A 14,133-nucleotide genomic window follows, 5' to 3' on the forward strand; every position below is an offset into this window, starting at 1 on the left:
ATCGTAACAAAGAACACTGAGTGGACGATGTGCTGTTTGTAGGTTTTTTCAGAGCAAAGAAGGGTAAAGCAATGCAAAAATGTACCATCTTCCAATGGATTCTTCTCTGCATAAATAACAGTTATACACTGGCGAAAAAGCAGGCCCCAGAAGGCTTACGGGCTCATTCCACTAGCGCCAAAGCAGCTACCACTGCATTAGCAATCGGAATGCCTATCCTGGAGATCTATCAGGAAGCCATGTGGGCTAAGGTACACACTTTCATGAAGCACTGCTTCCTCAACAGTCAGCTCTAATAAGAGGGGCAGAGCGTTTTTGTTTGGGCCATTCCATAGAACCACCATCTTGGGAAGTACTGCTTTGGTTTCTATTTACAAGGTGAGGAATCTGCAGTGAGAAGTAACCACCAGTAGAACTTGTTAGCTTCAGTAACAGTCTTTCTGGTGGATAAAACATGACTGCAGATTCCTCATCAACCCTCCCACCTCCCAGTTCTGTGAACTGGGCTCTTTTCCATCTACCAATGTCCCAATCTAGAGAGATTCACAATGGTAATGCCATTTTACCAATGGACTCTGCGTCTGAGGGAGTAGACAGCCTAAAAAGCAACTGGTGACGCTTGTGTGGTTCCAGTTATCACTTAGAGTGGTAAAACATTGCTGCAGAGCTGCACAGTGCCACCTACCAGCGTACAGAGATACTGCTGAAAGGCTTCCGAATCCAGTCTGATGCCTAGGGAATATTCACAAAGTGTGAAATTTGCCGTGAGAATATCCACCAAAAAGATTGTTACAGAAGGTAAGTAACTTGTTCAACACAGTTATAGAAATCTTTTTTAGTTGACTTAAAAATATGGGTTTATCTGTGGTACATGTTTCATTGATAAATGCCTTGAAAGTTTAAGACTGTAGTTATTTTAAACCATGTTTCAACTCGCACAGTAATAAATCTAGGAATCTTACCACACAGTCTTAAGGTATTATTTAAAGTTTTGAAAGAGTATCATACATACACTTTAAGAGTCTAATTATTTCTATAGACAAAAGGAAAAAAGTCAAGATGATGAGGAAGACGATGATTCTCAGAGTTCTAAATCTGACGAGCAGTACTATTCCATTCCTCTCAAAGAAGATATGAATGAAACCCAATCCTACATCAAGTTTACAGAAATGATTGAAGAGAAGCGTGCCAAACTCCGGGAGATAGAGGTAAATATTGAAATATATTGCTCTGCTGAAGTTTATCGGCTGTTGGGGAAAAAAAACATTTCCCAGAATGTATAGCACTTAAAAGACTACATAATATAATGCCTCTGTCTAACTTACAGTATAATGCAAATATGCAAACATTTTAGAAAATTGACTTTGGTATAGAAGCTCTTACTAAGGTCCTGAAATGTATTAAAAGTGAAAGCTTGTATATTTTATATTGAACGTGTAAAATGTATTCAGACATTTGTTGAACAAATAGCAGTGAGCCCGAAAAGGCCTGAGAAATTTCTCCCCCTAAGTGATAGCGTACTGCTGACAACATGTTCTTTTTAAACAGAACAAAAATTGTATCCCATTTCAACAAAGTCTCTTACCAAACTAACTGGAGTGAATTCACTATAGTAATATTTATACACGCTCACACGCACACAAAGGACTTGATATTGCCTAGGTCATGAGTCTTTTAGGGTCTGTGGTTTGTGTTTTTATTCAAAACGATTGTAGAGGTTTTTCTTTTTATAAGGCTTATTTTATGAAATCGAATAAGTAAAAGCAAACATTCTGTTTTTTTGTTATGCTCCGTGATTGGAGGAGCCCATCGAAACGTACCGTACCAAATTAAATTGACACTTCTTTCAACCCCTGGGACATCCTTTCCTCTGATATCATGAGCCAACTCATGCTATGAAGCAGTGAAACTGAATCTTCAGCATATGTAGGGCCTTTTCTAGCTAACAAGCTAGATTGCTCACTCTTACGCTCTAATACTCTTTCCATCCTACTCAGCTAAAAGCAGTGTGTGACTAATTACCCCTCAATGAACCCTTGGTACCTTAGACTTTTTGTCGCCTTCGAACGTTTATTTCTGCAGACCCCTTGTTCTTTTATTGTATTAGTGTTGCGGGAAACCAGCATTATTGTGAGATTGTTTGCTCCCTCAGTTAGTGGTCCCATGTTGAAGGCTAGGACTACTAACAATAGTGAAGGCCAGTTAGCTCCATACCAGTGTCTTCTCTCCACAACACTAGCACTACTATAACATACTTGTGGGATTCTGTGTGTATTCTCTGGAACATATTCCAATTAATTTTCCTGTGGCTCCCATCAAAGATGTTTTGAAACGGATTTCACTATCAATGGCAGTTGCGTGCCCTTTTTAGGTCTCGCCTGCGCCAGCACGCCTGCGCTGCTCTGCGAGGCTTCCACAGACTTCCACAGGCTTGTGCGTGTGTTTTATTCTTTTTTTTTTTTTTTTGCTCTCACGCAATTGGCCAAAGGCTGGTGCATGTCCCGCCTTCTCTCTCCCTTGGCCTAGGGAGCTCAGGAGCGAGTAGCGGCGCCGCACTTTGCCTGCTGCATTCCTTAAATTCTTTGCAGTGCGCACGCACCACTCGCGGGCTTTCTCTTTTTTTTCTTCTAGCGTCTTTGCAGCATGTGCACCACTTGCGGGCTCACTGACCCTAACATCATAGGCTTGAAACTAGAATGCTCTCAGTCTTATCTGGTGTCTAAAACCCTCACCCCTCCAAGAGCACAATATGCAAGCCCAGTGCCAGTGTAAAGTGTTGCAACACTTGAATAGAACCTTGACAGCGTTGGATACCTGCCCTTCAGCCTGACAGGCTCATCAGGAGTTTAATGCCCTTGTGCTGTAAACATCTGTTTCATTGCATGCCTTCGATTTAGATGTTACACTGGAACAGCAATAACATCCTTCTTTGTGCCCACGCAGCCGTGCAGTCCAAACAGAAGATTGTGTAAGAGATCCGGCCGAACAAACACGTGCACCAGCCAGGGGATTTCACAACGGGGGAGCTGCGGTGTGCAGGCGATGACGACTTTAGTCCAGTTGTGCCAGGGAGCAGGTGATCGCTCTTGTACACGGCGTTGATGTGGCACCGGATGTGCCAGCACTGCAGTGCAAGCGCCGCCCATCCTCCGACCCGGGAGCTCACCCTAATAACAGGTAGGGGCGGGGCGCTTCTAGGAGGCTCTGCCAGGCTGCACAGGTGTTTACAAGCACCAAGCCTCCAAGTGGCTCAAAACAAAAGAACCCCACCGGAAAAGAGGAAAGTAACTGATGACATTTAACAGCAAAACACAAGTATTGGCACACAAGTCTGGCATTGACAAGCCAGCGATTTTTATGCAAACATTTGCATCAGCCATTCAAAGTTTAAAATTATGAAAAGTAAACTGTCCAGTCTAAAGGTGCCAGGTAATGACTGGGTTGCATAAACATGCAACATTGACCGAGCTAAAGAATACAGCTAAAAAAAAGAAAAACAACGAAATGCAAAAGGAGAATAACCCATGAGGCTTGTCACTTAAGTGGACTTTTTTTACTAAGTAGAAATGCACAAGCAGTCTGCCACTCACAGTAAGACAGCACCAAACACACTCTTATAAGGTCCCAAAGGAGAGACCTTTTGGCTATGCCAATTCTTGTTGATCTTGTTGGAGCCCTATGAGCACATACTTTTTTCCAAAGTGTTTACTGACAAACAGTTTGAGAAATAGCTGTATTTATCTTTGTATGTGCCTCCCCTGCTCACACTGCCAATGTTAGAGCTGAGAAGATGTAGAAGTCTACTTGCCACTACAGGCAGGCACAAAGTGGTGAGAAATCACGTACCGATCCATGGCTATCACCCAGCTGTTGCTGTCACTGGATAAAGGAGCACTCTGTTTGTCCCATATCCATTGTCTTAGAATGACATACGTGAAGGCTACGCAGTTGCTCTGTAAGCAGGTCTCTATCATTGGTTATATCCTGCTGAAACGTCTCTTTTAATAGATACTTCCACAGCAGATTCCTCACCTTTAGTATATCCCCAAGCGCCAGACTGAACTAAGAAGTTTTTTTCAGCAAAACCTTTATGCACCGATAGGTGGCGGCATGCTGCTTTGCATCAACTCCGCTTCGCCCCAGAAGTAACTGGATCTGTATGTATGCGCCACCCAGGTGCAAAGATGTCTGTTCTTTTCTTTCCACACCTTCATACGTGGATCCAGAGCTAGATCCTACTTGTTCTCGTCAGTTGAGGAGCTATTTTGCTCACAAAAAGAATATCCAGTGAGGAGCTTTTTTTGTTCACAAAAAGAAATTCCAGTGTCCAACGGAAATGTCACTTCCTGAAGCCACAGGCTTTAAAGTTTGTAGGGATTGTTGAAAACAAATGTCTGTGATGGATCTCTAGGAGTTGTGCTCTGATTTCTATGGTTGGGCCACAACTTGCATCATGCTAGAAGTGTGCCCTGATGAACCGAGAAAGTTTGGGACTGCGATAGAAAGCTGTACGTCTTGTAGCATTGCCAGAAACCGCATAAGGGCTGCTCCTGCTTGGAAGTTAAGGACATGGACCTATTCAAGACTTTTGCAGCCAGTCCAACAACACATCTACGTTGCACTCCAAATTTTTGGGTAAGTTCAAATCCCCCCCAAAAAAAAGAAAACCCACAAGAAATGTGTTCCCAGCATTGCCCATCTCCTGCTGAAAAGTCGCAAGGATATCTAGGTGCTCAGCTGTCCCCTACTGAGTAGCCAGTTCTGCAGCTAATTCCGATAGATCCACCGTTTCTGGGTCCGTCTGAGACGCTGCAACATATGGAGGCATTTAAGGAGGGCATACCTTGCATTTTCTGCACCTTACCCAATGCTTAATTTGTAAAATAATAAGTGCCAGGCCTTACCAGAGGCCACTGCAGCTTGCAAAACCCATCACCCCCGTCATCGCTGCCAAAACAACTACTAACCATCTCTCTCGCCTGCAAGTATGACAGTTCCAATTATTCCAAGTCCCCAAATTTAAAGGAATGGCTAGGGAGGCAGGTATTTGTAAATTTTGATGTATATTGTATTTATAAACAACCATTGTTCCATCTCTAAATGGGATGAGCAGCGCCATCATGAGACAGACTGTCCTAAGTGCAGTGTTGGCAATTAAGTGCTGGTGCTGAGCACCAGAAACCAATTAAGTACTGGTACTGAGCAACGAAAACCACCGGCTCAAATTGTGTACTGACCTTACAAGCTTCCTCTTGTGCCTTCGTTACCACCGGCAGGTCCACCCTCTGTGCCAGCTGTGCTTCCCAAACCCACATCTGGTTCAGCTCGGATTCCAGAGCCAATTCCGTACCCGGTTCCATTGTCTGTGTTTGGTTTTACCATGTGAAAGTCTGGGCCGTACCACCAAAGTACTTTGAGCCCAGGGTTCTATCAGTCTCTGAACTGAATCCATCATGATCTCAATTTAAGTAGCACGTGAGTTCAGCTCTTACTCACCCGGCCCACGTTCTTTCTGACTCCGACCAGACAATGCCTTTGGTTTGAGGTCCTCCAGTACTCCTTGAGTCAGAATCTCAGCCTAGCCAACCTACTTCTTGTGATGATGGCCGTGACGTTGATGAGGATTTTTTTGTTAACAGTACGATGATGATCAGTTCTATATGGACCCCAAGAGGCCAGTGCACTGGATACTTCCCCTGACGTGGTGCTGGTGTAACCCGGGTCCTTCTTTTTTTTTGTAATAGCAAATACCCAGGCAGACTTCAAACACAAAAGCTGGCTAAATAGTAAAGATAAAAACATAAATGTGTACTAGATAAAAAGTAATGCAATGGACTGAAATGATATCAAAAATAATTGAAATTTAATAGATGAATACACTTTTCACATAAAATACATAAAAAAACATGTGGCTATTATTTAAGTATATATTAGAAGCACATCATGATACATAAAAAAAGGATCTTTTGTTTTCCTTTTTATGAAGAATAGGGCTGTGTGTCAACGCGTTTCGACAAAGTCTTTTGTCTTCATCAGGACTAGTAGATAGTCAGCCACTCTTTCTAAACAGAATAAAAACGTATTTAGGTGACTATTAAAAAACACAGTTCATTGCATAGGCGTTTTCTTTGTAGACCACAGAGTGTTCTCAAATCGATAAAAAACTTTCTATTAGCCAGACTTATATTGTAATATAGACAACAAGTAAAGATATACAGTTATACAGTTGGAAAATCAATACAATAAATGAGATAAACACATTCTACATACATACACATAAATATACATATACAATGTACACATAGGTTCAATAGATAACCATACCTATGTAACCTTACAATCATAAATCTAAATGACAATTGTTTGATGGAGATTAGCCTAGTGAAGATTAGCGTAACATTTGGGAGACTACACTATTGAGGTGGGGAAATGTAGCTTGAAAATTGATCATTTAGTTACATTGCAGCGGTGGGGAAAAGTAGCTTGAAAAATGACCATTTAGATTAAAAAGTATTCCTGTCTTATGCTATTTATGTGGTTTTTTTGGCTAATAGGTATTCAAGTTTCTTAACCTATATATATTCTCAGATTTGTGGATGGACTTTAGTTTTGTTGACATTGGGTGAACCTCTCATTAAGAGAAAACGATGCGCACTCATTTACACTACCTAAGCGTATCATCTAGTTTAAAACAGCTTTAAAAATTTCCTTTAACATGATTCAATGACTTATTGCGCGTTTGTTAACGTTGTTAAGGCGATAAACTCGAGTGTAATTCGAAAAGGACAGCCTAGCATAAAGGAAGTCTTGCATACATTGCCAAGATTGTCTTTTAATATCTCACATGCTTACCTAAAGAAATCTTTTTGATCAAAGTAGTTCAGTGTAGATGGAGTAAGGCACCTTCGTTTTATTTACTTGTTTCAGTCTGTGTTGTAACTGTTTTCAAAAAGATATATAATGCACTGTGTCAAAAAAACATTATAATGGTACTATGTTCTTATAAACTTTTCCTTGGTTCAGCCTAAGATTCTGTCCGCTAATCTGCTCACCTGTTGAGACAGTATTTAAAGCGGCCTTCTTTTTTCACCTTCACCTATTACTTGATTTTTCTTTAAAAGGGAGAAGGGATCCCAGGAAGCGTTTACTCATATGGCAGCAAGGTATACTGAGCGATATGATACGTTATTGGTCCGTTTCGCTGAAGAAGAAGGACATGAAAGGATTTATGTCAGGATGCTCGGTTTAGCATGTAAAATTACCAAAATCGACTTTCCTTGTAAATATTTACCTTACGCGCTTGTATCTTCTTCTCAAAGGATGCAGTGATGCAGTTCATAAAAAAGCTCTTTGTAGCTTGGGAGCGGATCAAAGGATGCGGTATATGTTGGTTTAAATGCGCGCGGTAAACGTGATGCAGGCACTAAACGGGGAAAAGACCTTTCGGTTACAAGCGTAATCAGAGGGTTCAGGCGGGAGATTTTAAATGCTCGTCCAAACGTGACGAGGATAGAGCCGCGAGAATAAATACACCACCAGCATAGGGTGTGCTGAAACAGTCTAAAGCTCTTACCGTTCGGATAGGTGTGCTGCTGCTCGAAAAATAACTTCCTCCTTCAGCGGTTCGGGATAGACGAATGGCGTTTGTACATGGTCCTTTTACCCTTGCTATTTATACAGGTAAGACCCGCCCCTATTTAAAGCGGCAGGGTCTTGACAACTACAGTTCTATTTAGAAGGTTTATCAATAGGAGGCATTCTAGCTTGTATTTGCAAATATTAAGATTGCAAACATAGTGATTTAAGATAAACAGACATCGACTAAATGGTTGACAGTATATCAACTTAGTGTAGATTATTAGAATAGTATATAGTCTATCATGACGGCCGTGCAGATATATCCTATGGACGACATAATTGGGTCATATGAAGAAAACTATATGACCAAATTATATAATTGCATTTTCCCATGGTAACTCTTGATTTAAACCATGCTTAAACGTCCCGAGGGTAAATATCCAAAAGACTTCTCTTTTTCTACGGAAAATAGTCCATAGGATATATCTGCACGGCCGTCATGATAGACTATATGCTATTCTAATAATCTACACTAAGTTGATATACTGTCAACCATTTAGTCGATGTCTGTTTATCTTAAATCACTATGTTTGCAATCTTAATATTTGCAAATACAAGCTAGAATGCCTCCTATTGATAAACCTTCTAAATAGAACTGTAGTTGTCAAGACCCTGCCGCTTTAAATAGGGGCGGGTCTTACCTGTATAAATAGCAAGGGTAAAAGGACCATGTACAAACGCGATTCGTCTATCCCGAACCGCTGAAGGAGGAAGTTATTTTTCGAGCAGCAGCACACCTATCCGAACGGTAAGAGCTTTAGACTGTTTCAGCACACCCTATGCTGGTGGTGTATTTATTCTCGCGGCTCTATCCTCGTCACGTTTGGACGAGCATTTAAAATCTCCCGCCTGAACCCTCTGATTACGCTTGTAACCGAAAGGTCTTTTCCCCGTTTAGTGCCTGCATCACGTTTACCGCGCGCATTTAAACCAACATATACCGCATCCTTTGATCCGCTCCCAAGCTACAAAGAGCTTTTTTACGAACTGCATCACTGCATCCTTTGAGAAGAAGATACAAGCGCGTAAGGTAAATATTTACAAGGAAAGTCGATTTTGGTAATTTTACATGCTAAACCGAGCATCCTGACATAAATCCTTTCATGTCCTTCTTCTTCAGCGAAACGGACCAATAACGTATCATATCGCTCAGTATACCTTGCTGCCATATGAGTAAACGCTTCCTGGGATCCCTTCTCCCTTTTAAAGAAAAATCAAGTAATAGGTGAAGGTGAAAAAAGAAGGCCGCTTTAAATACTGTCTCAACAGGTGAGCAGATTAACGGACAGAATCTTAGGCTGAACCAAGGAAAAGTTTATAAGAACATAGTACCATTATAATGTTTTTTTGACACAGTGCATTATATATCTTTTTGAAAACAGTTACAACACAGACTGAAACAAGTAAATAAAACGAAGGTGCCTTACTCCATCTACACTGAACTACTTTGATCAAAAAGATTTCTTTAGGTAAGCATGTGAGATATTAAAAGACAATCTTGGCAATGTATGCAAGACTTCCTTTATGCTAGGCTGTCCTTTTCGAATTACACTCGAGTTTATCGCCTTAACAACGTTAACAAACGCGCAATAAGTCATTGAATCATGTTAAAGGAAATTTTTAAAGCTGTTTTAAACTAGATGATACGCTTAGGTAGTGTAAATGAGTGCGCATCGTTTTCTCTTAATGAGAGGTTCACCCAATGTCAACAAAACTAAAGTCCATCCACAAATCTGAGAATATATATAGGTTAAGAAACTTGAATACCTATTAGCCAAAAAAACCACATAAATAGCATAAGACAGGAATACTTTTTAATCTAAATGGTCATTTTTCAAGCTACTTTTCCCCACCGCTGCAATGTAACTAAATGATCAATTTTCAAGCTACATTTCCCCACCTCAATAGTGTAGTCTCCCAAATGTTACGCTAATCTTCACTAGGCTAATCTCCATCAAACAATTGTCATTTAGATTTATGATTGTAAGGTTACATAGGTATGGTTATCTATTGAACCTATGTGTACATTGTATATGTATATTTATGTGTATGTATGTAGAATGTGTTTATCTCATTTATTGTATTGATTTTCCAACTGTATAACTGTATATCTTTACTTGTTGTCTATATTACAATATAAGTCTGGCTAATAGAAAGTTTTTTATCGATTTGAGAACACTCTGTGGTCTACAAAGAAAACGCCTATGCAATGAACTGTGTTTTTTAATAGTCACCTAAATACGTTTTTATTCTGTTTAGAAAGAGTGGCTGACTATCTACTAGTCCTGATGAAGACAAAAGACTTTGTCGAAACGCGTTGACACACAGCCCTATTCTTCATAAAAAGGAAAACAAAAGATCCTTTTTTTATGTATCATGATGTGCTTCTAATATATACTTAAATAATAGCCACATGTTTTTTTATGTATTTTATGTGAAAAGTGTATTCATCTATTAAATTTCAATTATTTTTGATATCATTTCAGTCCATTGCATTACTTTTTATCTAGTACACATTTATGTTTTTATCTTTACTATTTAGCCAGCTTTTGTGTTTGAAGCCTGCCTGGGTATTTGCTATTACAAAAAATTGTTGTCCCTGACCCAGGAGTCATATCCATATCAGGGGGTCCTTGTTACTTACAAGAAGTAACCCGGGTCCTTCTACAGAATAGTCGGTCTCCTTCGCCATGGTAGTTAGGACAGTTGAAGTCCTAGATTTACAACTGTCTTCAGTTAAAGAAAACACATACGTTCTCACAGAATTCCTGCATCATGGACAGTCTTCTTCAGGACGCAGGACCATACTGACCTTACTGATACCATCTCAAGCACTTGGGCAAAACCTTGTTCATGCCTATCTGTAAATAGGTAAGTGGCATATTGCCATAGGCCAGCTCTTGGTGACGCTGTGCTTCTCAGGCAGCATCGTACACCAGAGAACATACCATGGTGGTACAGGCCGCAACCAGCAGAGTTAACCTAACTTCTTTCCCTGTGGACATATGGAGCCAAAGAGAATGGAAGCATTTGGGAAAATGTTTTCCTCTTCTAGCCTTGCTCTTAGGTCAGTCAACTCAACGGTTTGCTGGGACGCTACTCCCATGCATTAGGGGTTTCCTTGGCAGAAATGTTACTGACTGACCCAAAGGAGTTCCAAGCCAATTAGGCACAGACCATCCAAGATGGGCAGTATGTGGCCAAGTGCGTCATCCAGTAAAGAGCAGACACACTTAGGCAGAGCAATTGGTACTAGGAACGTTGCCACAGTCACGTGTGCATGTGAGCAATGGATTCTTTTAAAAAATATATTTTTATTGTTTTTTAACAAGACATCAAAACAGTTCAGCAGATATATCTCGGTCAGCGTCCATCTGTTGCGGGTGACAAAGATTACATATTATAAAGATACAGTAGTAGCAGAAATACAATTCCCCCTTATGACCCCAGCGGCAGTTCCTCCCCCAGTATGGAATGGCTCACAGATCTCTTAGTGGAGTATAGGCTTAGGAGAGCGAACCCCCCCCCCCCCCACCCCACCCCTGCCCTGTTTCAAATGCTGGCTTCCGCCTCTCTCTCGTCTTCTTCCATTTCTAAATTGTAATAGCTCAGCCATGGTTGCCAGATTTTCCAAAGTTTCTGCCGGCATCCCCTTGCTTTAAAGACAATTTTTTCAGCTCCCTTATACATATCCGTACCCGACCTCCACTACTTCAGTTTGGGAGGAGTACCTGGCAATATCTCGTTTAGCCACTATAAGACCCAGGTTGCTAAGTAAAAGTTGATACCTTGAAATGTCAACATCCATATTGATGCCCAACAAAACATATCTGATAGAGACGTCTAGCCGCAGATTCCTTAAATTAGAATATCCCCAGGCGTCAGACTGGATCCAGAAAATGTTGCGCAGGAGCACCTCTGTGCGCCGGGGGGGGGCGGTGCCGTACGGCTCCGCCCTGACGTCGTCCATGGACGTGACGTCATCGGAGCCATATATGCCCCTCCACAGCGCGCCGACATCAGTTTTTTTTTTTCCGAGTCACGACGCGGATCCTGGAAACCAGCTGTTCCTGGCCTCGTTTTGGCTCTTCTCAGCACTACTGGTGTCGTACCGGAACAGTGTGAAAATGCCCTTCGGGTTCAAAACCTGTGAGGCATGTGTGCGTCAGATGTCTGACACTGACCTTTTTTGCATGTTGTGCCTTGGTGCGCACCACAACTCCAGAGAATGCGGCGACTGTCAACAGATGAAGCTTAAGTCCCTACGGGATTGCCGTGTGATGCTGTTGGCCGCACAGCTGCCCGGCCCAGCCTCTTCTCGCCGCCGCTCTCCCTCTCCAGAGGGGGCCTGTTCCGGTGGCTGCTCCCGCGACTGTTGCCCTAAAAAAGGTAAGCGGAGCCACGAGCGTCCACTGAGGTCCACCTCCCGTAGGAGTGCCGCTGGCACCCACTCCTCTTGTAAAGGGTCAGCTAAGGACGCCCGGAGGTCACCTCCATACCCTCCTTTTCCAGGAGTTGGAGCGACGCGCGCCCAAATGGAGGCCTACTTCCGGTCTCTTCAGGCCTGCTTAGAGACCCCCTCTCTCCCTGGCGCGCCTTCGGGCCCCACAGAGGCATAGGGTACTCAAGCCAGGCTCTCGTCGGCGGATCTGTCCCCAACCAGGGCTGTGTGCACTGATGCCGAGGCGACGGCGTGGGGCCGTGGCCTAGACCGTCCTGATCGCTCTAGCAACACCTCCAGTCAACGTATAGCCCTGTACGGCTTCCTGCATGGACGGCGGAAGCGGCGTTTGGCGACGCCAGGCTTGCGCCGGGCTCCACGTTGGACCCAAAGCCGGGCTCAACGTCCAAATCCACCCCCAGCTCTAAGCCTGACTCCACGTCTGGGGCAACGCAAGGTACGACGCCGGTCGACGTCGAGGCAGCGCCCCAGTGAAGGCAGTCGACGTCCAGTCGACTCTGACAATGCACCCACCAACGCCGCTGTCGATTCATCCATCGCCGCCAGTGTCCATGCAGTCATCAACAACGGCGTCCATGCCTGAGGTTGACCTCCCTCCGGATTCCTCGCTTCTGACTCCTCAGCGGTGTCAGGCGACACCGGTGTCCGCTGAAGCCCTTGCGGAAGCTGCTGCTTTCTTTGGTCAAGGTCCCTAGTGTGGCATAGACTTCGGGTCGTTCCCCCTGCCCGCCCTTTATGGCAACTGGGAGGATTAGTCTCCAACCGTCTCCTACAGATGGCCTCTTGTCCCCTGCAAGGGTGACAACTGAACTAGGGGCCGCCTATGCTTGAACTATCAACAGGACAGCTGCTATCCTCTGCTTTCAGCCTCCTTTGGTACCCCTCATTCCCGATCACTTAATGGATCTACTTCATCGCGAGCCCATTACTGTGGAGCCCTTGCTACCCCGTGGGGGTGCTTTATTAGAAGTCCTGCGTGGCACATGGGCACGGCCCTCTTCCGGAGCCCCGGTTGATCGGACCATTGCTGGTAGGCACCGTCCTGCCCTAGGGGATCCCCTTTGCCTGTCCCTCCACCCTACAGCTCAGGGCCTGGTAATTCAGGTGGCTTTTGGGTTACAAGACTCCTCCACTTTGCCCTTGTTTCCTCCCACCCGGGAATCCCAGTGGCTGGATGCATTTGGAAGGCAGCTTTTTGCTTCTTCTAGCACGGCCATCCGCGCTTTAAACACTACATGCGTGTTTGCACGTGCGTGATCTGCACTCTAGGACTCTGTGGCTAACCTTCTTCCTTCTCTTCTGGAGGAATTACGCCCAGAGTTACTCCGTCTTGTCCTTCACTACAAGGAGATAGCACATTTTTCAATACGCTCCTCCCTGAATACCACAGACTCTATGGGCTGTGCTCTTGCAGGGTCGGTGGCTTCCCGCCACCATGCCTGGATGCGCGACAGTCGCTTCCCTGATAATATTCGAGAGAGTCTCCAAGACATGCCATTTAACGGAAAAGACCTTTTTGGGTCTCACGCGGACCCTGCGATCTCCAGGTTTCTGTCAGATATACCATAATTCTGCTGTGCTACTGACTGACTTTTCTTCCTTGCAGGTCTTTTTTCAAGGCCCAGTTTGTATCAGAGGCAGGTTAGTGTCTCTGTATTGTCTGTATTGCCGTATGGCTGTGTTGTTTTTGTTTTCAGTCCTCTGACTGTCTATTTTGCCAAGAGGACACCCCCTCTTCCCAGGGGTTGACCCTAGCCCTATGTGGGGTATTGGCTGGTGGAAGGTGTCTGCCTTTGCCTTCGTACGCTCCTGTGGAGTTTTTCCTTGTGGGTATCCCTCTGGGACTCATGTACCCCTTTACTGCGTCCCGCAGGGTCGCATCGCTCTATTGTAGGTAGGTCTTCGACTCCTGGTCTAGGTCTATGCTATGTAGTATCTACTTTGCATGGCCTGGATCCTGCTTTTTGTCACATGGTCTGTCTTTTGGCAGCAGCCCCTTCTGGGTTGTTCTCCCCAGTAAGGAGATGCCGTCG

At 43.8% G+C, this 14,133-nt stretch overlaps 1 protein-coding gene across 3 annotated transcripts in view; it reads left to right on the forward strand.

The window, feature by feature from the left end:
* The window catches only part of U2SURP (U2 snRNP associated SURP domain containing), an 835,376-nt gene that overhangs the window by 636,116 nt on the left and 185,127 nt on the right, over positions 1-14,133 (forward strand). For all 3 annotated transcript variants that reach the window (XM_086943721.1, XM_086943722.1, XM_086943723.1), the window contains one exon: positions 1,040-1,208. In XM_086943721.1, coding sequence (XP_086799847.1) covers positions 1,040-1,208 — 169 coding nt within the window. The remainder of the gene's footprint in view (positions 1-1,039; positions 1,209-14,133) is intronic.

The sequence above is a fragment of the Lissotriton vulgaris genome, chromosome 11 (genome assembly GCF_964263255.1).
Source record: "Lissotriton vulgaris chromosome 11, aLisVul1.2, whole genome shotgun sequence".
In the NCBI taxonomy this organism is placed as follows: Eukaryota; Metazoa; Chordata; class Amphibia; order Caudata; family Salamandridae; genus Lissotriton; species Lissotriton vulgaris.